General features: G+C 43.7%; 1 protein-coding gene across 3 annotated transcripts in view; it reads right to left on the reverse strand.

Moving 5' to 3' along the window:
• SPON1 (spondin 1) overlaps positions 1-26,522 on the reverse strand; it is a 259,322-nt gene that overhangs the window by 94,436 nt on the left and 138,364 nt on the right. For all 3 annotated transcript variants that reach the window (XR_002081851.2, XR_002081850.2, XM_019456395.2), the window contains exon 6: positions 18,517-18,665. Coding sequence is in view for 1 of the 3 variants with exons in the window: in XM_019456395.2 (XP_019311940.2) it covers positions 18,517-18,665 (149 nt within the window). In the remaining 2 variants the exon portion in view is untranslated. The remainder of the gene's footprint in view (positions 1-18,516; positions 18,666-26,522) is intronic.

A 26,522-nucleotide genomic window follows, 5' to 3' on the forward strand; every position in this document is an offset into this window, starting at 1 on the left:
GATCTCACAGCTCGTGAGTTTGAACCCCGTGTAGGGCTCTGTGCTGACAGCTCAGAGCCTGCAGCCTGCTTCAGATTCTGTGTCTCCTTCTCTCTCTGCCCCTCCCCTACTCACATTCTGTCTTTATCTCTCTCTTTCTCTCTCTCTCAAAAATAAATAAACATTAAAAAAAATGTAAAAGAACTCACAGGTTTAACAATAGTTTGAGACCAGTAGAAGATAGGGTTAGGAAATATCCAGACTAAAATACGGAGGGGAAAAATGATGGAGAATAAAAAAAAAAAAACAAAAACCATTCAAAACATATGGGAAATGATAGCAAAATTTAACATATGTGTCACTGGAGTCCCAGAAGGAGAGGAGAGAGAAAATTGGAGTCAAACCAGTCTTTGAAGCAACAATGGGCAGAATTTTCCAAAACTGACAAAAGATATGAAGCCGCGGATTCAAGACGTGCTACAACCACTCCCTGTCCAAAGGATAAGTGAATACAAACAAAACCACACCTAAGCATAGAGTAAAATTTCTGAAAAGCAGAGACAAAGACAAAAGCTTAAAAGCAGCTGGAGAAAAAGAGCGGCTCTTCAAAAGAGCAACAGTCAGACTGACATGTGACTTCACAACAAAATGATGGAAGCCAAAGGCAGAAGAATCATGTCTTTAAAATACTGAAAGATAATACTTGCCAACTTACTTATTAAAAACTAACCTTCAAACATGAAGGCACAGTAAAGATATTTTGAGACAGACAGAAACAAGTTTTGCCTTCAGATTCTCACCAAAGACAATGCTGAAGGTGTTCTTCGGGTAGAAGGAAATAATCTTGGAAGGAAAATGGAAATGCAAAAAGGAAGGAAGGATCAATATAGGGGTAATGCCAAATGAATACTGACTGTAAAATCAATACGAATAATGCCTCGTAGGATTAAATATATATAAAATTTTATTATTTGGCATTATTAAGGTGGCAGTGGGGTGCAGGGAATTAAAATGTCCTAAGATCCTTGCATTGTCCCAGAAGAAGCAAAAGTATATTCCATTCCAAGTATATTAGACTCCAGTAACTCAACGATGCATGTTGTAAAAGAACACAAAACCTCTGTGGAGGTTGGAATAATAAAATAAAGCCCTAACCCAGGCCAAATATGTACCCTACAGCAAACACTGCCACTGTCTTAGGCTCCAATTGGGAGGGCTTTGGAGTTGATCTCTGACCCACTTCTTTGTGGTTAGGTTTGTACATTATTTGTATTTGATATATGTATTTGCTTAAGTTTAAGGTCACTAGTCTGCATGTAGATCATGCCAAGGGGTGAGTTTTCAATAATTAGCAGGTCCATTTGAGAAAGATAACCCTTTGGGTGTTGGTATAGAGGAAATCCTCATCTTGGAAGACCCAACCATATTTGCAGTCATGATCCCATATTATTAGGCAGGTAAGCACACTCTTTATGTTTGCATTGATTGATCTTCTTGAATATATTCTGCAGGGAATTCATTATACTAAGGAATAAATTAATTTTTCCCCAGGAAACACATATATGTATCTGTCAGTGCTTATTGGTTAACTGTATGCATCTATGAAATCCTATGACATATTTAGTCTCTACACCATATTACTGACAAGCCAATAGTCTCCCCTTCCCTACCCCCCCAAAAAAATCCCAATAAGAATCTGATATGTGTCTATACATTCAAAGGCTAAAAACATTCCAGTCCCCCCAATACTGTCCCAGAGAGCTGCTCTCAGGAGCTGTAGTTTCCAATGAGCAGGCTGCCCATAACATGCATGAATCAATGCCCTTTGGAACAGCATTGGCTTGCTAGTTAATAGACTTTTGATTTTCTTTACCCATTGATTAATGAAGCCATAATTTTGCTTTTGAATAGAAAGATAAATTAAGAATTACTGTAACTGGAGCCTACTGGGAAATAGGGTGTCATTTGGCGAACTGGTGGTAGCTATGGAGACAAAGGAGGTTGAATGACTGCCTTTGCTAAAGCAGGCTTCCTGTCAGGGATCTGAGGGGTAAAGTGTCCCACTTAATTCAACAGACACTTATCAGTGTGTTATCAGCCAGCCACATGTCAAGCCCTGCTGGGGAGAGGGAGGGGTGGGTCCAGGGCACAGCCCTTCTCAGATGGACTCCTACATTATGTTCTTTCTTCCAGAGGCAGACACAGACACCTATGATACAAGACAGAAAATGGGCCAAACTGGGACTCAAGATGCTCTGGAAGACCTGGGGAGGAGGATGCAACATGCATATGTAAGGACAAGGAAAGGCATCATGGCAGGGTGGGATGCGGGAAGTTGGGTGGAATTCTGATATAGATGAGAGTGAAAGCTCTTTTAAGGATGGAGAGGCAACATGAAGAAACCTAAAGAGCCCAGTGAGAAGGAAAGAGCTCAGAGTCCAGTGCTCCTGATTATTAGCTGTGCGACCTTGGGTTAGAAAAGTTACCGAACTTTCCTGGGCCTTGTTCTTCTCCTCTGGAAAATGAAGTGAATAATGGACCACCTTCCAGGCTTGCTGTGAAGACGCACTCAGATAGGTAAGTCTGTAAGGAATCTACCATTGTGCCTGCTATGGTGTACACACTATCAAAGGAATGCTAGAAGCCCCTTCCTTGAATGGGAAGACTTTGAGAGAATCATTGGCCTTCCTCCCTTTGGCCTTCCAGAAGCAAAGGCAGTGTACTGCTTTTTGGGTTTTCTGCCTGTCTGAACTCTGATTACTTGAGCTCTTTCGAGGTAAGATCTGTGTCTATGCACTTGTGATTGCCTTCCTGCTTACGTGAGAGCATGGCCCACAACAGGGGTACAGGAAACCTTTGGGGGATGAATAAGTGAATGAAATGTTCCATCGCCTACCGCTCTCCCATCACTTAGTTTCACAGAGATATTTCGCACCTCCATACGGCCTGGCGTGCCCTCCCCTTTTGCCTACCGGCAAACTCTTCATCCTTCAAAATTCAACTCATGGCTTTGTGAGGTCCTTAATTCAAGATGGAATTGATCAGAACCGATACTTTCTCCTTAGTGCCCCCACGTACCCTTCCACAAAACTCTACCATAACACGCAGTTCATCAGCTTGTGATTGCTTGCTTTACCCTTTGCTACCCCAGCCCTCCAAGCCACGTCTCGCAAGCCTCATTGGCTCCATGGTGTGAACGAGGCATGTTCTCATGTGAGGAGGGAACCTGAGGAGACAGCAGACCATCTCTCCATGAGGCGGGGCTCCTGTTTCCTCTTTGGTTTGTTTGCTTCTAGATTTCTATCCTAAGGAAAAATTGCTATGTTTATATAGTTACAGAACAACTGGGAGTCTGACTTATGGCTTTATAATTTCTGTAGCTAATTTTATATAGTAGGAAGTTTCTCAGACAATTTAATTTCTTTCCTTCCCTGAGACAAAGATTTTAAATGGTTGCATGGAGGTAAAGAGTGCATTATAACCCAGGGGGATGACGTGATATGACTCCCACACCAGGTCTTAACTTACTTCTGCGCTTTTAGGACCTAGCACGGGGTCTTGTTCAGTGCTCTGCACACAATAGACGCCAATAATTATGTTGAATGAATGAATGCCCTGGTCTCTGGTTATGTGCCTGCCCAGAAACCCTTAATGGCGCCCCATTCCTACTAGCCTACATGTAATCTCCACAGCCTGGTATTCAATTTTGTTCACAAGACGATTCCAACCTCTAATTTCAGAGAAAGCCTTTACAGACCTGTTTTCTACTGCCTTATGCCATGCATCCCTCACTGCAAGCAAGCTGGACTACCGGGTGGATGGCTCTTGGTTCTACAACTGGATGAACTTGTTTGTCTGGGAATGCCAGGCTTAGCTTCAGGAGAGCTCCAGTATGAGAGAGCCCAAGAGAACTGCATGGCCAGGAAGGACCTTCACAGATGCTCTGATCAGAGGTGGGAAATGAATAAGGCATTCTCCAGCAGACCTGAAGACCAGATGCAGTGGCGGTGAGGGCTATGGCCCTTGGGACAGCCACCTCATTCAGCCAAAGGACATGTACTGGCTACATTCCTAGCACACTCAGTTCATGAGCTCATCCTCACACAGAAAAGGTGACAATAAAAACTGCTATCCTGATGGTCCAGGAAGAGCAAGACAAGAAATGGACTCGTGCTTTTTTTTGAGCATCAAACTATTGAGTTTAATGCTATTCATGAAATTGCCATCTCCTGAAGCAGGGAAGGTCCTGCTCTGCGCTCCCAGTGTGTTCTGTACTTGACTTTCCCGGCCCACGTCACACTGTGTTGTAATCACCTGTTTCCATGTAGGTCTTTCTCAAGAGACCATGAGCCTCTTAAGGACATGGGATTTCCCAAATATGGTATTTGACACATGAATGAATGAATGAATGAATGAATGAATGAATGAAGTTGATGCAAGGTGCATACACCTTTTTTAAAATCACTAGATGGCAAATATTCATTGGAAAGTCTAAAGTGTCTCAGAAACAGAGTTCTGAATGAATACATACAATAGTATGAAATTTTCAGGGCTGTCCTTACCTCCTTTCTTTCAGCAGAGAGAGGAGAAAGCACCAGAATGGAAGTCAGGAGTCCTGGGATACAGATCTGTGCTGCCAGCAGTATTTGGGCATCATGTGTATTCTTCTTATCTCAGTTTTCTCATTTAAGAAAAAACCTATGGACTGCAGTGACTTCAGACCACCATCTGTAAGCATCTATGGTATCCCAGACCCTGACTCAGGTACTGGGGGTAAGAAAATGACTCAGATATGGTCCTTGCCTCTAGAAAATGCTTCTCAACTCTGTAGTGAAAGACCAGCTTGTTATTGTTTTTAAACGATGTAATCTGTTGCAGACAGTATTTTGGTAAAATTAAAATGTCATAGTAAAAAAAAAAGTAAAAGCGTACAAAATCCAAGTTCTGATTTTTTAATTACCCGATTCATTAGACATTGTTAAATTGCTATTTTTAAGTGCTTATTCTTAACTTCTGGACTTAGTGCATCATGGACTGGTAGCAAATTTTCCCCACCGCTCCACAGACCACACTTTGTGTAATGCTGACTTAGCTCGTGCTCTTATGAGACAGGCTTGCACAGGCCCCTGCAGGGCCCGTGAACGTGGGACAATCCACTGATAAGCAGTGGATTTAATACTCTTCTGCAGAGTATTAAACCTTTACAGCGCAGAGAACTACCGCCTGGTAGTTTTGAAGGTGAAGAGGGGGTGGCTGTGATCGCTTCTGGAGCCTTGAGAAAGTTCTGGCTGGTCCCGTCTGACCCTTTAAGATATCAGGCCATCCCAGGCAGTGTAGCTGCCAACATACCTGAATAGGCTTTGGGCACATTTCAGCTTTTTCCATGCCATCTGGGCTTCCGTGGGCTTCCCGTTGGCGGCCTCACTCCTCAGACCTAAGTCCAGGCACCGACTTTGACATTTCCTCCTTTGCTATGATTTATACCCTTTCTCTGAGTAAACTGCTCTGGATTATAAATCTGTACCTCTGACCAGTCCAGTCCCCGGGGAACCTAGTGGGGGTTTTCAGCGCACACTGGCACCACGTTGGCAAGTCTAGACAAGCTCTGTTGATCACCAGGACGGAACAATCCACCAAACCACACAATATGCTTCCTTATATGGTGTCTTTGAAAGGTTCCTAAGCTTGGGTGTTTGGCTTATTTCCTTTTTATTTCAACTATAAGAATAATCACTTTTTAAAATAGATATTGCAAAAATATGGTACAATATTCAAAAGCACCTTGAGAATACGATAGAAGGTCCCTCTCTTACTCCTATCCCACAATCTCAGCCCCTCCCCCCACCCGTAATACAACCTCTATTCATGTTCCTATCCACCCTTCAGGAGATGTAAGCATACGTCCCTAAAAGGATAACACACACACACACACACACACACACAGAGCACACTATAAATACCCTGCTGTACTTTCTTTTTTAACGAAACGATTTGTCTTGGCAGTGTTTAATTTCAAATTCTCATTTTTATTTAACTGGTCCCCTATTAATGGATATGTAAATTTTTTCACTTTTTCTGTTACAGTGTTCAGTAGATAGCACATTCCCATGTGCGAGTGTATCTGCATATGTAAACGTCTGGGTATGAACTCCGGAGTCAGAGAAATGTACTCTCTCTGCAAGGCTGTACCGATCGTTACTGCTACAATCAGCTAGGAAAGTGTATGTTTTCCTATACCTCTCTCCACAGGGGGTTCTCAAAAGTCTCATAGATCAAAAATTGCAGCTCTGTGGAATGAATTGGCATTTGCATAATTGTAAATGAGCCTGAGCATCTTCTAAAATATCTAAAAGCCATTGAATTTCCATGTGTTTTGATAATTTTTCCTATTGCTTTATTGATTTTTTAAAAAGCAACCCATAAGAACTCTGTATATATTAAAGAAATCAGCCCTCTGTTTATTATATGGGATACAAATCTTCCCCCCCACTCCACTTTGTCCTTTACCTTTAAAATTTTGAAGTCTCTTTGATAATTAAAAAGTTATTTTAGTTTACTTTATCAGTCTTTTCTTTTAGGCCATCTGTGTTTTGTGACATGCTTGGAGAGGACTTTGCTCTAGAGTCTAAAAAGGATTCCTCTCATATTTTCTTCTAATGCTTTTATGTCTGCATTTTTTATTTTACTTATTTATTTTATTCTACTTATTTTTAAAGTTTATTTATTTATTTTGAGAGAGAAAGACAGAGCAAGCGCACAGGTGGGGAGGGGCAATATTCAGAGAAGGAGAGACAGAATCTCAATCAGGCTCTGAGCCATCAGTGCCTCAGGAACTGTGAGATCATGACCTCAGCTGAGATCCAGAGTCAGATGCGAAACCAAATAAGCCACCCAGGTGCCCCTATTTAGATTTTATTTTTAAGTAATCTCTACACCCAATATGGGGCTTGAGCTCACAACCCCAAGATCAAGAGTTGTACTCTCTACTGACTGAGCCAGCCAGGCACCCTTATGTCTTCATTTTTAAATATTTAAATCTCTGCTATAACTGGAGTTTATTTTGTTTAAGGGAATGAATTACGGAGCAAACTGCTCCCCCCCCCCACCCCCCCCCCCCCCGACCGTGGCTTCCAGGTGTGCCATTACCATTTATTAAATAATCCATCTTTCCCCAACTGGTAGGAAATTGTACTTTTCTCATAAACTTATTTTCAAATGAATTTGGTTTTATTTCTGCACTTTCTATTAGATCCTATTGATCTGTTTATTCATGCTCTAGTTTCACACAGTTTTATGTAATGTGGTTTTATAATGTAGTTTTATTTTTATTTATTTATTTTTATTTGAGTATAGTTGACACACATTATATTGGTTTCAGGTGTACAACTTAGTGACTCAACATCACTATACATTATGCTGTGCTCACCACAAGCATAGCTACCGTCTGTCACCATACATTGTTACTACATTGACTATATTCCTTATGCTGTGCCTTTTATTCCTGTGACTTATTTATTCCATAACTGGAAGCCTGTATCTCCCACTCCCCTTCACCCATTTTCCTTATTCCCCCAACCCCTTGCTTTCTGGAAACTATCAGTTTGTTCTCTGTATTTATAGTTCTGATTCTGCCTTTTGTTTGTTTATTCATCTGTTTTGTTTTTATTCCACATAGAAGTGAAATCATATGGAATTTGTCTTTCTCTGTCTAACTTATTTCACTTAGCATAATACCCTCTAGTTCCATCCATGTTGTCACAAATGGCACAATCTCATCCTTTTTATGGCTGAGTAATACTCTTCTGTGTGTGTGTGTGTGTGTGTGTGTGTGTGTGTGTGTGTGTAACATCTTCCATATCCATTCATCTATCAGCGGACACTTGGGTTGCTCCCATATCTTGACTATTGCAAGTAATGTTGCAATAAACATAGTGGTACATATATCTTTTCAAATTAGTGTTTTCATTTTCTTTGGGTAAATAGCCAGTAGTGGAATTATTGGATCATATGGTATTTCTATTTTTGATTTTTTGAGGAGATTCCATATTGTTCTCCACAGTGACGATACCAATTTACATTCTCACCAACACTGTACAAGGGTTGCTTTTTCTCCACATCCTCACCAACATTTTCTATTTCTGTATTTTTGATACTAGCCATTCTGACAGGTATAAGGTGCTATCTCATTGTGGTTTTGATCTGCATTTCCCTGATGATTAGTGATGCTGAACATGTTTTCATGCGTCTGTGGCCATCTGTATTTCCTCTTTGGAAAAATGTCCATTCAGGTCCTCTGCCCATTTTTAAAACCAAATTATTTGTGGGGTTTTTTTTTTGGTGTTGAGTTGTATAAATTCTTTATATATTTTGTGTATTAACCCTTTACTGGATATAGCATTTGCAAATATATGATTTGGCTAGTCTTCTCTCCCCCTCTCTCTCCAATCATTATTATCTTTCTGATATTTTCCGGCTTTCTTGACTAGTTAATTTTTCATTTCCATAAAATCAGCCTGGATAATTTAAAAAAATATTCGAGTTTCTAGGGGAGCATATTAAATTTACAGGTTAAATTTAGGGTTTGGCCTTTCTGCAATATTCAGTTTCATATCAAGGTTTTGTTTGTTTACTTAAGTAACATTTGTTTAAAAAGGTAACATGTATATGTATAATGGTACAAAGGGGTATATGATTAAATGTGAATACAACTTCCAGTTCTGGTCCCTACTCTCCCGTTTTGCTTTAGAGACAGTGAGTTTCTGGTGTATGTTCATAGAGGTATTCTATGCACTGAAAATGCTATATGTGCATATAATAATTTGATTCTTACTTAGATGGCAGCAAGCTAGAGACACTGTCCTGCTTTTCCCCACCTAACAATATATACTGGGGAACATTCTATATCAGTACATATACACTTGCCTTATTCCCTTTAATAGATGCATGGTTTTGAACTATGGAAACACAGCCAGAATTTTTTTCTTTAACACAGCCAGAATTTTTAGTATGTCCCCTACTGATAAAAGATTGCTTCTTTCCACCTCTTATTTTTATAAACAATGCTGTAATGAGTATCCTTCCCCACACAGCTTTGTGTGAGAATATTTCTGAAAGCCTAACTCCTAGATATAGATTTACTATGTTGAGTCATAAAGAAAATATACACATAACAATGTGAATACACTCAACACTGCTGAACCGAACGCTTAAAAAATGATCAAGGTGGTAAATATTATGTGTGGTTTTTTTTGCCACAGTAAGAAAAAAGAAAAAGTACAATTTTGATAGATCCTTACCAAACTTCCCTTTAAATATCAAGGCAGCTTATTAATTATACCCCATTTAAATTTGCCTTCTGTTTGCCATATTTTGGCTCAGTGGTTGTAAAAATAGATTTTTTTCCTGAGTGAAATCATCTATAAGTTTTGAATAAAGTTGCCCCCCATTTCTCTCATACAGAAATTTTTGGAAAAATTCCAGGGATCAGCGATGCTCTGCTATAAAACTGTGCAGGCTGGGAATTACTGCTAGGAGGCAGCTTTGCTTCCTTCCAGCGAAGGCAGCCGCGCCACTTTTATTAAAGAACAGGCTTTGCTGAATCACTGTGGCTCCCTGTCCTACTGCGATTTGGGTTTGTTTGAAGACTCAACTGAAAGCAAACAAGAGGTTTCGTATGACTGAAATCACACCTTTCAAGTGATGTCCTAATTTCCGTATCAAGGGTCTGTGACTGAGAACGTTTATTTAACTCCTTTCCCCATCTCCACTCTCAGAATCACCTTATTGCTATCAACCGCGTGCCCACTTGGACACATTCCATGGGGTTAAGCCTTGAATGAGATGGGAAGGACAAAGGAGGTATGAGTACGGATATTAATGTAAACCAAATAAAACTGGGCACCCCTGGGGGCTCTGGGCAGATGGGTGACATACCTAAAAGAAGAATCTACCCAATCTGACTCCAAGAAGCGTGAAAAGCACCACAGGTCTTTACTGAATGTTTCCTGAGGACGCAGCAGAGGGTAAATTACCTCACACAGTGTTCTGCAAAGGGCTTACTCCCTTTTGATGGCTCTTCTTGTAGAAATTAAATTCATGAAAAATCTCCTCTGGATTTTTCCTTCTTTCCCTGATTTCCACTCCAAAATGGCAGCTGCTCAAATATGTCTCTTCTCACTCTTTAACGTTCTAATACTGTCTCAGCTTTCTGACCTTCCTTCTTCCCTCACTTCTTTACATGGTCTTCATCCTCTAGCACCTTCTCTGTAGCACGGTTTACCTCTTCCAATTGCATTCCCACCCAATAAAACCAAAGCATCTTAGAAGGTGGGAGGAAGGGAGGATGATAAATCCTTCAACTTAATTTTTTGTCCCAATGATAAAAGTAATAATGGGCTTATTCTTTGATGGGCACTGCATGTGTATTATTGCGTATACTGTTTCATAACCAACATATGCAGTTCCCGTTCTCACTAGCGCCATTTTGCAAATGAAGACTCTAAGGCTCAGTGAAGGTTAGGTGACCTACTCAAGGTCAAAGACCTTCGGAAGCCACATTAAAACTTACCTACTTGCCTTGTACTGTTTTCATGGTTTTTAAGTAACAATGCAAGGCAGTAGGTGGCAAGGGCAATTTGTGATCATGACAGTGTTTTCCATCCCCATATCCTTTCTCTAATCTCTCTTTTTCCAAATCGTCATGCGTGGGTCTAGTGATGCCCCCTGCTTCCACCTCAGTGGCTGAACCAATCTCTAGACCCAGCATCTTCTTACCCAATTGGCTTAGCTCTACATCCCAGGGTTCTGTTAATCTCTCTTCTCCTTCATGCTGTCTCTGTTCTCTCTAGTGCCCCCCCTTCTGCTCCTACAGGCCTGACATGCTGCCCTGAATTCTGGGCTTTTGGTTGAGGTTCTGCAATCTGTTCTAATTCTTGCCAATCCACTGCTGCCTTGAAATGTCCATCAATTTACCTTCTACTTTCCATTCCTTTTTTTTTTTTAGTATAAACTGCCCTACCCACAGCTCCTATGTGGAGTAACGAGCTGTGTGGTTCTTTACATGGAGGTAGCCACTGATTAGACTAAGGGTAGATATCTGATACAGGGGTGCCTGTGCACTGACTGTCCAGTGATCAATCTGTCTTCCTAGTGTTTCAGCTAAGAGTCACCAAAAAGGCTCAGTTGGCTATGGGAAGCCAAGGAAGAGAGTTATATAGCCACCCTTTGGAGCCATGTGCAACATTAACAAGCAGGGACAGTAGGTCTATTGAGGACGGAGGAGAGATTCACATAGAAGAACATAGAAAAGGGGAACCTGGGTGGCTCAGTTGGTTAAGCATCTGACTCTTGATTTTTGGCTCAGGTCATGATGTCATGGTTGTGAGAGCGAGCCCTGTGTTAGGCTCCATGCTGGGCATGGAGACTCTTTAAGATTCTTTTTCTCCCTCTGCCCCTCCTCAACTCATACGCATGCACATGTGTGCTCTCTCTCACTCTCAAAAAAAAAAAAAAATGTAGAAAAAACGATGTGACTTTGGGGGACTGTGGGGTTGTGGGAGAGAAAAGTGACAATTTGTCTCAGCTTGATGCCTTCCAGGCATAGCTCTCCTGAGGCTTTTTTCACTCAGTATTAACTTGTGTTCTCCTAAGTTCTATTTTGTCCCTACATAAAGTTTCCTTTGTTCTTCAGTTAGTTTGAGTAGGTTCCTGTTACATATAATCAAGAAGCTTCATTAGACCATCTCCTTCCTCAGGTTGGGAGCCTGTCTGCATGTGTGACCTCTGGCTGTGTCCTGATGCATCTAGAAGATCTCTTGGTTTTGATTGCCTCTAGACCTTGTTCTGGAGGTGGCATTGAACTAGCTCCTGCGGACATCCAGATAAGGTTGCTCAAAGGAAGGGGAAGAGTCTGAGGACAGGAATAGAGTTGGAATGGGTTTGGAGTTTTGTTGTTGCGGTTTCTTTTTGATGTGAGGGTGTGGTTATTGTCCTCAAATTGCCCCTCAGCTTTGGGACAGAGGGTTAGGGCATATGGGGAGATGGCATTGCCACGCAGGGGAGGAGAAGCAGGCAGAGGCAGAGCCTGGGGGGTGGCAAAGGAGTCGTGTCCTCATTCTGTGGGCATTCTCAGGCTGAGGAGTGACATGGTGAACTTGAACAATTTGAGCCACCAGCTTTTCTGGTTCCTGCAGAGGCTTTTCCATCTGAGGACAAACCCCTGATTTACTGATGAGGAAATGGAGACCCAACCATGAAAACATGGCAGAGATCAGTAGCATTTAGGGAGTGCTTTCTACAGGAAAGGCTCTGCTCCAAGCACTTCATGCATATCAGTACACTTAGCCCCCACAGTAACCCTCTGAAGTTGGCACTCTTACCATCCTCATCTCATGGAAGAGGGAACCAAGGCACAGAGGGGTTAAGCAGCTTGCCAAAGTCACACAGTAAGTGATGGAGCCAGGAATGAACGCAGGCAATGTTGATTCGGAGCCAATGCTTTCAGTTATTATACAGTACTACTTCTCCCGTGTACTGAAGATCAGTGGAGCTTTATTGTCACAAACAAAAGCTGGTAATGAGTGTGTGTGGGTGTGCGAGTGACTTTCTCAACCAGATGAGGCAGCATGTCACAATCCATGGAAAACATAAGAAAGAAGGCAATGGTGTTTTTTTTTTTTTACATTTTTTTTAACATTTATTTATTGAGACAGAGACAGACGGAGCATGAACGGGGGAGGGGCAGAGAGAGAGGGGGGACACAGAATCAGAAGCAGGCTCCAGGCTCCAAGCCATCAGCCCAGAGCCCGATGCAGGGCTCGAACTCACAGACCGTGAGATCGTGACCTAAGTCGAAGTTGGACGCTTAACCAACTGAGCCACCCGGGCACCCCAAGAAGGCAATGGTTTTAATTAGAGAAAAGTGATCAAAGTTTAGAAAATAAAAAATCAGGAAAAACAAATGTTTGGTAGACTATGATTTAAATGCTTTAAAAGGAGATGAGAAAAGAAAACTCTCAAGCCCTTTTGGCCAGTACCCAGAGTCTTATACACTATTTTAACTTTAAAGAAAAAGGACACCTGCTTGTTTATTGATTCTTGTGTCACAGGTGGGGTGACAATCCTGCTGGCTGGCTTAAGTAATCTTCCAAGGCAGGGGCCCCTGAAATGAAATATTCAATGCCTGTTTTAGGGCCCACCATTATCCGACCCCTTACGGTCAGGGAAGCCTTGAAGCTAGAGATATATATAAAAGCGGGAGTGGTTTTTTTCTAGGGCATTTTCCATGAGTGAGTGACCATTCAAAGCTCATGGTTTTCTGCAAGAAATATATGTGACTCACTTGTCAGTTAATTCAGATATTTGTTGAGCACCTACTATGTGTGAGATACTGTGTTAGGGACTGGAGATATTAAGTGGACATCAAACACAAAACACAAAACACAAAACACAGCTGACACAAGAGCTCAACTTTCTCCCTTCTGCTTCAAACACAAAAATGTTAGACAGGGTGGGGTACTTGGGTGGCTCAGTTGGTTGAGTGTCTGACTTCGGCTCAGGTAGTGATCTCACGGCTTGAGAGTTTGAGCCCCGTGTCAGGCTCTGTGCTGACAGCTCAGAGCCTGGAGCCTGCTTCAGATTCTGTCTCCATCTCTCTCTTTGCCCGTCCCCTGCTCATGCACTCTTTCTTTCTAATATAAATAAACATTAAAATTTTTTTTTTTTAATGTTAGATGGAGCACCTGGGTGGCTCAGTTGGTTGCGCATCCAACTTCAGCTCAGGTTATGATCTTGTGGTTTGTGAGTTCAAGCCCCACATCAGGCTGGTTGCTGCTGTCAGCATGGAGCCCGCTTCAGATCCTCTGTCTCCCTCTCTCTCTTCCCCTCCCCTGCTTGTGTATTCTCTCTCAAAAACAAATAAAACATTGGAAAAAAGTTGGACAAAATGTAATGGATAAATTTTTAAAAATACATAACTGAAAACTTAGAAAAATTTGGAAACATTTCCTGGATGCCAGAAATGGGGAGGAAAGTCTAACCTAGAAGAGTGAACAGGAGCTGGTATGTGATGGCCTACTGGGGTCATGGACTGGGATGTGGGCCCCAGGGGCAGAGGGGGAGGTTTTAAGGCCACGTGGGGAGAAAAGGGGAAGTATTGAGCAGGTTTTAGATGACAAGTGGGCAGATAACAAGCTGCATCATTTGTACATGAGGCTACTACGACCAAAAGCACAGATCTGAACTTTACATTTTAGTGAGGGAGAGACACGAAACAAGGACTTACAGTCAATGTGATGGGGGTGACGACAGGGGAGGTACAGGGTGCTGTGCAAGCACCTGGCAAGGTCACCCATTTTGTACAGAATTAGGGAAGGCTTCCAGGAAGAAACAAGGTGAGCCTGGAAGGATAATTAGGAGTTCACTGGGTGAAGGGGGGCTGGAAGATGTTCCAGGCTGAGGGAAGATTCAGATGCTAGAGGGGCATGGCTCTTTGGGGAGCGTAAAAGAGGCTCTGGATGGGCAAAGCTTAGAGCGGAAGCAAGAAATAAGATGGACAGGTGAGACAAGCCTGGATCAGGAAGGGTCCTCAAGCTATGATCAGGAGTTTGAACTTTATCTTAGGGTCAGTTAGGACATCTTAGTCGGAGGCAATGGCATAATCTGATTTGTGTTTTCTTGAAATGGCCCTAGAGCAGTGTGGATAAGAGGAAGAAGACTGGAGGCAGGGAGATCAGGAAGCTAGTGCAATAATTCAGGCAGGAGAGGAGGGCGGCTTAGTGGAGCAGTGGTGATGAGGGAGTGAACTGGATGAACTTAGGACAGAAGGCAAAAGTTGGGGCAGGGGAGAGAATCGAGGATGATGCTCAGGTTTCTAGCATGACTAACACGGTGAATGGGCATCGTTGGCAGAGAACCAGATGCCTTGGACACATGCCATAAGGGTGTGCTTGATAAAGTGGAAACGGACTCAGTGCAACGTTTTCCTAACAGTGAGCAAATATCCGCTCACTTTTAGTTCCTGGGTCCACCTACAAGTTGATCTAACATTCTCTACTGCCTCCACCTGCCTAGGGTTACCTCTTTGTGACTTGAAGGTCTAGCCTGAGCTCAGTATTTCTAATCCACATTCCCCACTGGTCATCAGGACACTCTGTCTGTCCGCTAAGAAGTGTGCATTGGGCGTTTCCTCGTCTCTTTCTGGCCATCAGTGGTATAGCCAATAACGTGATGGTGATTTTTCATTAGTTTTCTTGACGTTTTGCAGTTAGAGTAACAGTAAAATTTATACTCAACAATATTATTACAATTTTCCACTACTAATGGGGTTATTATTTTTGTTCATTTGTGTTTGAAAGCCATTAGCATAAGCTTTACCTCCAACAATATCTACTGTGATTTTTAATGCCCTTGAAACTTACAGGTGAGCGATAAGTCTATAATAAGAGAATGCTAGTAAGCATATAAATGTCTTTCTTGGGAAAAAAGGGCTTTTTTTTCCCCCCCATCCTGGTTGGACTCAGGTTCTTTGATAGAGTGATTGGTAGGATATAAGGCATTAAAGGCTGAGAACACTGTGTTAGTTTGTAGATGTGTTCAAACAAGTTCCCAGTTATTCAGAGGACACTTTTATATTCTGGAAGGATTCATATTCTTGCTCTTTTTTATGTTGTTTCTTACCTGACTTACAGAAAAATATAATAAATTATGTGTTTGCAGGGAACAATATTGAGAATTATGAATGGTTTGGAACTAAAGGGGCCTGGAAATCACTCTCTCTGGCTGACTTTCCAAGGGGCTCTGGGGCTTGATGCACTGCTAGTGGAGCTCTGGAAACAGGGATTATTTAAGAGGCTGGTGAGAGGGGTTTCTTTGTGGGGCAGCTGTACCGGGCAGGCAAGTGGACTGGCAGGGCCACCTTCAAGGGTGTGTGACCAGCAGACTCTCAGGGCCCCACGCTATGAAATTCACAGCATCGGGTGCCTGGGTGGCTCAGTCAGTTGAGTGTCCGACTCTCGATCTCGGCTCAGGTCATGATCTCATGGTTTGTGGGATTGAACCCCGCACTGTCAGTGCAGAGCCTGCTTGGGATTCTCTCTCCCTCTCTCTCTGCCTCTTCTCCACTCACATGTGCGTGTGCTCTCTCTCTTACATCTCTCTCTTACATCATCTCTTACAGCAGCACCATCTTAGAATTCTTAAGTCTTGAACAAGGGGCCCCACTTTGCACTAGGCCTTGCAAATTATATATTTGGTACAAGCTTTGGAGCAAGACAGATTTGGGTTTAACTTCCAGTATTCTCTGGCTGTTGACTGGGGCTCAGTCTCCTTATTGGTAAAACAGGGATAATACTACTGTCTTCTCAGACTAGACATGAGTGCTAAAAGTAGACACCCACACCAGGGGGCCTGAAAGACAGTGATAGACCCTGAGATAATGTTCAGTGGGATTTTAACTCCCAGGTGCAGTATTCATAATTAAACCTATTATGGTTTAATGTCAGGAATACTAGCCAGCTGGGATAGGCAGACTGTGGGATTAGATAGCTAATCCCATGTGTGCTGGTTAGGAACACACCAAGCAAAGAATGTTTTCCTAAGGGGGATGTTCTAAGGCTGGGGGCCCCATCCATCAGCTTCCAACCTTTTTGCTGCTATGACACATGATAAATAATGCTTGCTGGCACAACTGGTCCCAGTTTCTCATGATTCATACATGCTTCTCTTCTCTCCAGGAATCTCTTGAGAAGGACACTGAATGAGACTGGCATTATTAAGAAGATGCCCTTGACCTTGACCTAATTTATTTTCAAACTTCAGTGTTTCAACTATTATTTGTAATGTGTGTGTGTGTGTGTGTGTGTGTGTGTGTGTGTGTGTGTTGTTTTATCATACCACACAACGGAACTTGCCAAGCCAGTGTACCAGAATCCTGTGCTTGAGAACCAGGAACGTGGACCCTCAGGATCGCAAAGGATCCTTCCCCATGACAGGCTGGACAGATTAGGACCAAGACGATGCCTTCCAGGGTGCCTGGGTGGCTCAGTCGGTCACGCAGCTGGCTTCAGCTCAGGTCATGATCTCACGGATTGCGGGTTTGAGCCCTGCACTGGGCTCTGCACTGACAGTGTGGGGCCTGCTTGAGATTCTCTCTCTCTTTTTCTCTCTCTGCCCCTCCCCCACTTGCACTCCCAAAAATAAATAAAGTTAGAAAAAAAAAAGGTGGTGTCTTCCATGGCCTCACAGGTATATGTGCATGAGCAAGGCGAGTTACGAGCATGCCGGCCAGAGTCTGGGAAATACTAGCTAGTTGGTTAGATACACTTGTGATGAATAACATGCAATCTTGAAACATCTGGTTAGACATTTTTTCCCCAGAGTGTAGAAAAGGCTTTAAATCAAATTAATAAAAAACATAAGCTAATTCCTGGGAATTTTTGGATTCTGGTCCAAAAGGATTCTTCAGGAGATTATAGGAGGAGTCAGGGTGACCTGTGCTGCATTCAGTTTAAAGTTTGTGGGCAGCCTGGAGTCCCGACGGGAGACTTCACAGGGAGGCACCAGGGGCCTCAGCTTAGCTTGCCCTCCTGTGCTGCTCAGGCCTGTGGGCACACACACGTCCTGAGACAGGTCCCCAGGGCCTCCTGCAGTCTTAGGAGATGTGGGACAGCCTCGCAGTGACCTGTGCTCTGAAATGACCACATTCCAAGCACGCTTGCTCCTTTCTTACTCCCTCCTGAGCACTTGTGAGCAGTGAGCCGTATCTGCCCAGTGGGCCCTCTCAGGCCTGAAGGGCTTCTGTGAGTGCGTGGTACCAGCCGAAGCTGGCCCATCACCTCTCCACAGTACAGCCTGTGAATGGCCGTGGAAAAATGGCAGCTCTTCTTGCCAGATGCTTCTTCGGCCTCTTTCTAGTGCTTTTAATGAGGGACGATAGCACTGTCAGCCAAGCAAATCAAAAAGAACGATGGGCTATTTCTCCCTTAACTCTCAATGGGATGGGGGGGCGGGTGGCTAGATAATGGTACAGTTCCTGGCCCCGTGGCACACAGTACATGGTACATAAAAGATCCTCAGTCCCTAATTATTACAACTAATGACCAACTAACTTGTTAAACACCTCGAGGCATAGTCGCAAAAAGCATGGGCTGATATGCAGTGTATTTTTGGAATAGTGATTCTGGTGTGGACAACTTCGGTGTCACTTCTGCGACCCTCTCAAGGATCATAGCAAGAAAACCATAACCAACTGCATTGACTCTCAGGAGGGTGCATCCCAAAACGTGGCCACAGCAGCTGATTTTAGTACAAACTGAAGAAAATGCAAATACAGTCGGGGAAAATCTGAGACAACAGGATAGACATGTGTGTCTCTGTCCTCACATTGACATAAACCCCCAAACTCAGCAAATAGATTTTGCTTCCTATGGCACCGATTTTCCAGCACATTGTACTGTGAATTTCAAGCCCCCAGGAAAGAAATCTAAGGGATGTTTTGACTGCACTCCTGGTTTTGGGTCATTCTGTGATTGTTTTTCTTACCTGTTGCCGAATTTCTTCCTCCATTTTCACAGGTGAGCCCAATTCTGCAACTTGTTTGACACCTTCGCTCGCATATCCTCCGTACTCCCATAGCACATAATTCTTGGAGTGGGATCCACCAATGATTGCAGACCAGTGATTGGCCCGACCTGGGAAAGCCAATCAGAATGCAGGTATCAGTGTGGCTGTGGCTAATGCACGAGTCCCTTAAATGTTGCAAAGAAAGTGTAATTGGACAATTATTCAACCAGCACTGGCTAAGCCCCCACTCTGTGTTAGGCCCTGTGCTATTCAGGGATGAATAAAACCATTGCTGTAAACAAGGTGGTCTTGGGAATATGCAGACAGGACAACAATAGACAGAAATCATTCTGGGTTTCAGGGAAGGGTTTCAGCAAGACTTTTAAAGGCTGATCAGATTTGTAAGACGGAATAGAGAGGAGAGGCTATTTCTGGCAGACTCAGAACCATTAAATAACACTGTGTGTTTGGGGAGCCATAAGTAATTTAGCATTGCTGTGTCACCAACTGTCAGGGGAGAGGTAGGAAACGATGCCAGGGAGGTAGAAAGGAGCCTGCTCATGGATGGCTCTGCCTCACATGCCTCAGGAATTTGGATGCCATTTGAAAGGGTCTGAAACCGCTGAAGGGTCCTGAGCAGGGGAATGGCATACTCGCAGTTGAATTTTAGATAAGTCATCTAGGCAGCCGTGTGAAGCATGCATTAGAGGGAGCAAAAGGGGAGTGTGGGGCTGTGGGGGGAGAGCAAGGAGCAAAGGGTAGAGGGAATGAGTGTGGGCTTGGGAAGCTCTTGGAAATAAGCATGGTTGGCTTTGAGCTGGCTTTTCTGTGCCTTCCAGGATGAGGGGTAGTCAGACTAGCCACGGGAGAGGATGGGGAGAGGTGGTCTGGGTATGTGGAAGGGACTGGTCCACAGCGGTCTGGTGAGGATCACGGGGGAGGGTGCCTACAGGAGGGAAGGGTGACGTGGTGAGGAAGATGACATCAGGGTGACGTGGATGAACGAGGAGGGAGGTGCAGGAGGGAACCAGTGGGTGATGTGGGGGGAGAACAGAACAAGATCTGGACAGGACCAAGGCAAAACTGACTGAGGGGTCTTCCAAGTGCCAGGGGGAGGAGGGAGAGGAATGGAGAGTCAACATCAGCACTTCACTGGGTTTGTTTCTGCTGTGATGAGTATTGATGTATATATATGTGTATATGCTGGTTAATGAACATATAGTCCATCATAAGGCCAGGTCAGTTCTCAGCCATTCTTTGGTTGGTTAATAAAGTCCTGAGTTAAAGGACATTTTCAGGCATAGTGAGGAGGAAAACTCGAACTGGGTGGACACAAGTAACAATTGCAGCTCACTCCCCTGTGGCCCGGGGTGACAGAACTCTCTGCTTTACTCTACCACATAAGAAAACCATTCTGAACAGGGCCCGATCCGGTTTACATGAGCTCCCTGCTACCCCAGAGCCCTCTGCTCCAGGCGCCCATCAAGAACACGGGCACAAAGCCACCCTCCCAGCCTGCTGAGGGCTGCCATGCCCTGCCCCAGGCACATGATGTCACTGTGTAAGCCTGCCCAATCGCCTGCTCATTATTTCCTACACATCAGGGAAATGCAAACACTGTGTTCATCCATCATTTCCCTAGAGAAGACAGATGGATATGCTGCCAGCTTTTTGTGTAACTCACTTCCTGGGTGAGGAGACTCTCCTGGTTGTCATCTAAGTCAAGAGCACTACTTATGTAAGGCCAAGGGCTGGGAGCCACATGTGACCTTTGGTTCACGCTGTGAACACAGGGAGACCAGCTTCAGCGTCTCTTGCTTCTTCTGCCTTGTTCTACCAAAATGCCCCCTTTTCCCAGACCTACCCTGCCTGTAATTCTGCACCTCAGGGGCTTAGCTCATGCTGTTACCTCTATGCTCTCCTCCTGCTTGGCTTGGCCAACTCTCATCCCTCCTTCATAATTTACCCAGAATCCCCCAGGAGCCCCCAGGCTGACCTAAGTCTTGTCTCCCGTCTCCCCATAGCACAGATAACATTTATGATCACTGTTACATGTCTGTTTCCCCACCAGACTATAACCTCCCTGAGGAGACCTGTCCTCAGTGCTGTCCCTAGCGCCTAGCACTGTGTCTGATGCATTGAGAATGCTTAGCCCATGTTTTCAAAAGCATTTCACGCAAACAGTCAAAGGGGAAGGTGGCAGTATATGTGCTCGAAGCATTTGGGAGCAGGCTTGCACAGATTTGATTCAATATGATTAAATTCAAGTTTCAGCTCTGCAGAGTTCCTGACACCTATTGGGCTAACACACTCAGCTAACCTGCATACTGTTAAAAAACAAACACCAAGCAGCAACGAAAAAGAGAGACATTGGTCTTACAAGGACTCAAATGCTAGCATTGCCACTTTCTAGCTATGTAAACTTGGTCAAATTCCAATTACTTTATTTCCCTGAGTCTCGGCTCCTTCCTCTGTAATTCAAAGATGATAATGCCTATCTTACTGACCTATTATAAGAATTAAATTCAATTTTTAAAAGATGAGATAATATATGAAATCACTACTGGCACACAATAGACACTCAATAATTATAGTTTCCTCCTTTCCTGGTTGTTAGGGAGGCTACAAAATGAGTAAAACAAGAAACCTGCCTTTTATTCAGTATAGGCGATAAGAAATCTATATACTATGGAATAAGAGAATAGGAATGAGCACAATCATAGGGAGATGAGGGGATGGACCCAGATGGGTCTTTCTGATTTATTCATTCAACTTCCATTTACTATGTGCCAAGCACAGTGGCAGGTCCTGGACACTGACAGGAATTGGATAAGGTGCTTGCCCTGGAGGGACTCACAGCCTGGGGGTGGGGAAACAGATGGTTCAGCAGATTACTCACAATCCAGCATGGTCAGGGATATTATAGAAACAAGATCGCAGAGCAGAGAGGATGGAGCAGGCAACTCCAAAGTCCCCAAATCCAAGGAATCAAAGTCTAAAGGCATGAGTGCAGAGAGGCAGGTGTCGCAAGAGTGGGATCTGTCTTTGTGGTTCCTTACACTTGAATAAAATGTCATTGTACCAGTTCGACTTTCTGATCAATTTAGTTGTTAGTTTCCTACAATGGTCTTGCAACATATCACATTAAATCAAATTCTAATCCACTGAATGACATCAACCATATAACAGATATCTGCAAGGCACTAGGCCAGGGGCAGGGACCAGACTTCTCCCTGGGGAGACAAGGCAGGTACCCATGGAAAACAATCCACAACATTAGAAAGGGCGATGACTTCAGGTGAATGGCAGTCACTCAGGTGCAGAATGGTATAGGAAGAGAGGCACTGGTGACCAAGAGCCGGAAGAAGTGGGCTCCAGGCCTCTACGCATGACCATGTCATTCACTCTCTCAGAGCCTCAATTTACCTTTTAAAGATAGGGGTAATAATTACTAGCTGGACTATCTCCCAGAGTTGTGCAAATTAATTGGGCTGGTTTTGGAAAGAACTATGAAAACTTTAAAGAACCATACAAAGCAAAGGTCTCGGTACTATTATGGATGGAAAGCATTATGGGAATTCGCAAGAGGAATCTAAAAGAATTTGGAATATCAAGGAGACCGTCCAGTGGAAGGAGGCTCCCACGGGAAGATTGGCAGGACAGGAGGAGCAGGGATTCTGATAATGACACACATATGATGATTAAACACCTATGAGGTGTCAGGTGTAATGCTTTCGTAGGTGTAATCCTCACTACAACCTCATTCTCACTTTATAGATAAGAAAACTGAGACCTCGAGATGTTAAGGAACTTGCCAAAGCTCACAAAGCTAGTGAGGGTCAAAACTGGTGTTCAAACCCAGGTCTGCCTGACCTCAGAGCACATGTTCTTTTCCCTACATCCCACCGAGAGGTCAGGAAATAGAGGAGACTATTTGGTGGACTCGAGGTAGAGGAGGCAAAGAGATAAGATGAAGGAGAAAGTCAGGACTGGGTCAAGAAGGATACTGAGTGCCCACTGTGAAAGGAGGGAAACATGACGGAAGTTTCTTTCTGGGAAGAATCAAATGCCAATACTTAGCATGTACTGACCCTTCACTAAGTGCCAGGCACTGTGCTAAGGATTGACCTACATTATCACAGTAAACATGAAGAAGGAGAAGGAGAAGGAGAAGGAGAAGGAGAAGGAGAAGGAGAAGGAGAAGGAGAAAGAAGAAGAAGGAGAAAGAAGAAGAAGAAGAAGAAGAAGAAGAAGAAGAAGAAGAAGAAGAAGAAGAAGAAGAAGAAGAAGTAGTAGTAGTAGTTCCTTGATAAAGAGGCTATAAGAATTCCCATTTTTCACATGTGGAAACCCAGACTCAAAGAAGTTAAGTGAGCTAACCCAAGATCAAAGAGTAGATGAGTGAGGACACTGGGATTCAAGGTCAAATCTGTCTGGTGCCAGAGCTGCGCTCTCTACTCCACCACACCACGTCCAGGATGTGCCCAGTGTTGGGAAGGGAGAAGGCCCAGAGTGAGGAGACAACGCAACAATTCCTGCATGCGTTGTGTAGGGTTTGACTCTGGGAACAGCAGAGAGGAAACAGAAACACAGGATCAGAGGTATGAGCCAATAAGAGGGGAGACTGGACAGTCTTTGGGAGGCAGTTTGGTGAAGTAGTTAAAGCTCTGGTTTTTGAATCAGACCACTGTGTGTTCTAGGCTCAGTTCTGAAGCTCAGTTCTAGATAGGATATGTTAGTAATCACTCTCAACCTCATTTTCTTCCTCTGGATATTGATATGACCAGTCTCCTGGTGTGGTTCTGAGGCTGAAGTCCTCAAAGTCATGACTAGTGGCTGGAACATAAAATGGGCTTGATAAATATTAGCCAGTCAAATTAAATGTGAATAGGATGGGGCAAATCCAGACAGGTTTCTGGAAGGCATGGGAAGAAAAAAAGATCTGAGCAGGTGGTTGGAAGGCAGCTTGGTTTAGAATTGGTGGGTAGAGATGACAGAATGACAGATACAAGGTCCTGAAACTGAAAGAAAAACCAGGAGGGAATCATCTAAATGGGACTCAGTAGTCTGGGGCCTGAGAATGAGGTGGTCAGCACATCCACTTAGCTGGGACATAGAGAGGTTCAGCACTGGGCCCCAGCACCCTCCAGGAAATAAGGGAGGAAAGAGAAGGAGAAACCCCAGGTATCAGGAAGCCTGGCGATAGGGAGACAAAGTACATACTTGTGGCTTTATTAAAGGAATACTCAGGAAGGCTACAGCTGAGGTCCTTGGTGAAACTCTAGGGCTTTAGTCTTGAGGGAAGGGGCAGGGGCAGGGGCAGAGAAACGAAGACTATTGCTAACCTCTTTGGCTCTCAGATAAGGCTACACAGCTCTTTAGTTTTAGCATGCCTCTCTCTGGCTCCAGCAGTATTCTAGTAGCCTACACATACCTGGGTCCCGGTGGAAAGCTGGGAGGAGGAAATGATCAGACATGCGAGTGTGAGATACTGATAGCCAACCAGGTGCATTTGTGTGAAAAGCCCCTCCAAAGAGATATACTGAATATATGTGCAGTAACCTCACTTCTGACACTTTTTCTGTTGTCATTGCTGGTGCTAAATCACCAGTGATGCCTACATTCACAATGATGCCTAAAAGACCATTACTGATGAAAGAAGAACCATGTCTGGCTTTTTGTCTTATGCAGAAGGAGGCATGTTATATGTACACGGATTCTGTGAAGTGTTCTGTGCATGACAGGTATTCAGTAACAACCCAGATTTCCTAGCCTGCTTTGTCAGTGGCTGCGTTCCCTTGCCAATCTCAGTCCTGCAGAAAGTCATCCATATAATTCCTTGACATAACATTCATGGCGCTTCACTGGAGAATGTCCTACAACCTCAGTGTCTACATTGCTACAAACTCCCATTACCCAACCTCAGCCTCACCCAATGTATCCTTTTAGCCCTGGGTTTTAGCCCTGGATGGGTCCTTATGGATCTGCTGAACCAGAGCTTCTCCAATCCCTAAGTTCCAGACACTTCTCGTCCTTTCATCTCTAAATGGACAACCTTCTCACTTAACTCCTCTGAGAAGACCAAGGTTAACCCAACAACAGACTTATCTAGGCATCATGTAGCCAGTGACCAATTGAAAAATGCTGTGGACCTGCCAGCCCTATTCATAAAAGTTGTCTTGGATCTCACTTCCCTTTTGCCCTTGTTATTCTCTCCCTGGGCTCAGTTCCAGAATCTGCTTGGGGTTTCGATGCCTTGGATTCAGCTACAGAACTTGGCTCCTCTGGGTTTGCCCCTGGGTGCTGCCCAGAACGCAGCTTGTACTTGCCCTCTGGCTCTTCCTGTGCTTGGCTACTTCAGGAACTCACTCTGACCAAGCTATTCTGTTTTTCAGGATCCCATCCCAGTATGGCCTCCTGGAAAAAACCCTGCATGGGGAGATCTGTCAATTTGGCCAGAAATTCCTCAACTTTCTATCTTTCTGCCTTCTTAACTCAGCTAGTCTTTTTTCTTTCCTTAAGGTCTTAAGGAAAGTGTCACATTTCCATTCTAGGGAAAACCCTTGCACTGACACAATTTGTTGTATCCTTTTGCATTTCCTCTGAGGCTTCCAATAATAATATTCTATTCTATTAATTCATTCACTAAATAAATGTTTACTAGGAATACTATATGCTAGGTTAGAAACCAGCGAGCCACAGCCCACTGCCTTTTTTTTTTTTTCCAATGAAGTTTTATATTTCACAACTATTTATGTGTTGTTCATGGCTGCTTTCCTGCTATGGTGGCAGAGTTGAGTAGTTATAACAGAAACTGTCTGGCCTGCAAACTGTAAAATATTTACTATCTGGTCCTTCACAGAAAAAGATTGACAAAATCTGTGCTAGGCCGTGGAGTCTCTGAGCAGAATCAGACTTAGTCCTGCTCCTTAAGATGTTCAGTCTGGAGGATGGTGGGAAGGTATGGAAGACAGGTCACAACAGGCAATTACAATGAAGTGTACATAATATAGCTTGGATAAAGGCAAAGCAGAGTGACACAATAGCACACATGAGGGATATTTAACCCAGACTGTACTAGAGAGAGCTTTCTGGAGGAGATGACAGCTGAGCTACCTTCTAAAGGATAAGTGGGAATTGACAAGGCAATTAAAGGGAAAGGGGAGGGTATTTTTGTAGAAGGGCCAGTATGTGCAAAAGCATAGCATACCAGAAAGCCAGGAGTAGATGTAAAAGCACAAGGTAGGTCAAAGTGAAGAGAGAGAGAGAGAGAGAGAGAGAGAGAGAGAGAGAGAGTGTATTTGTAAAGAAGGGATGATCAGTGAGGAAGCCAGTTAGCCAGGCATATCAGAAGGGATATGAATGTCTTAATAAAAAGTTTTTATCTTGAAGGCAATGTGAAGTAGAGAAGACAATAGGATAGTTTTATCTATAGACAACCTCCAAATTTATACATGCTAACACAACTTCTGCTTCTGACTCTGAAGGAATAAATGGCACTGGGCTAGCCCTCTCAACATAAGTGACTATACAATAGGGTAAAATATATGAAGCACCAATTTTCAGGTGTTAGAAAATAGACAGCAAAAATACTGTGACCCTTGAGATAAGGGAAAGAGGTGAGCCTTATGTTTGTTCTGGGCATTTTCTGGTCTGTGGTATAGGAAGGTGGAAGACAGCAGAGCATGACAGTCTGGCTCAGCTGAGGAGGCAAAGGCAGGAACCTGGGGATGCTAAGGTCAATGGGTAAGAATTTACTAGTAAGAATGTCACAAAGGAGGAATTTCATAAATATGCATAGGAGTCCCTTTACGTCTTTGCCCAAACACTAAGCTGTATATGTGCAGGACAGAACTTCACAAGCCTGGGAAATATAGCTACTGAGGAGCTAAGAGCTGAATGGAGAGTGCAGAAGTCACACAATGCTGAAGACGTAGGACTTCCAACCATCCATATTTGAGGAACCTTGCTGGCCATTCTGGCCA

The sequence above is a fragment of the Panthera pardus genome, unplaced genomic scaffold (genome assembly GCF_024362965.1).
Source record: "Panthera pardus isolate Hobbes unplaced genomic scaffold, ASM2436296v1 HiC_scaffold_12, whole genome shotgun sequence".
Classification (NCBI taxonomy): Eukaryota; Metazoa; Chordata; class Mammalia; order Carnivora; family Felidae; genus Panthera; species Panthera pardus.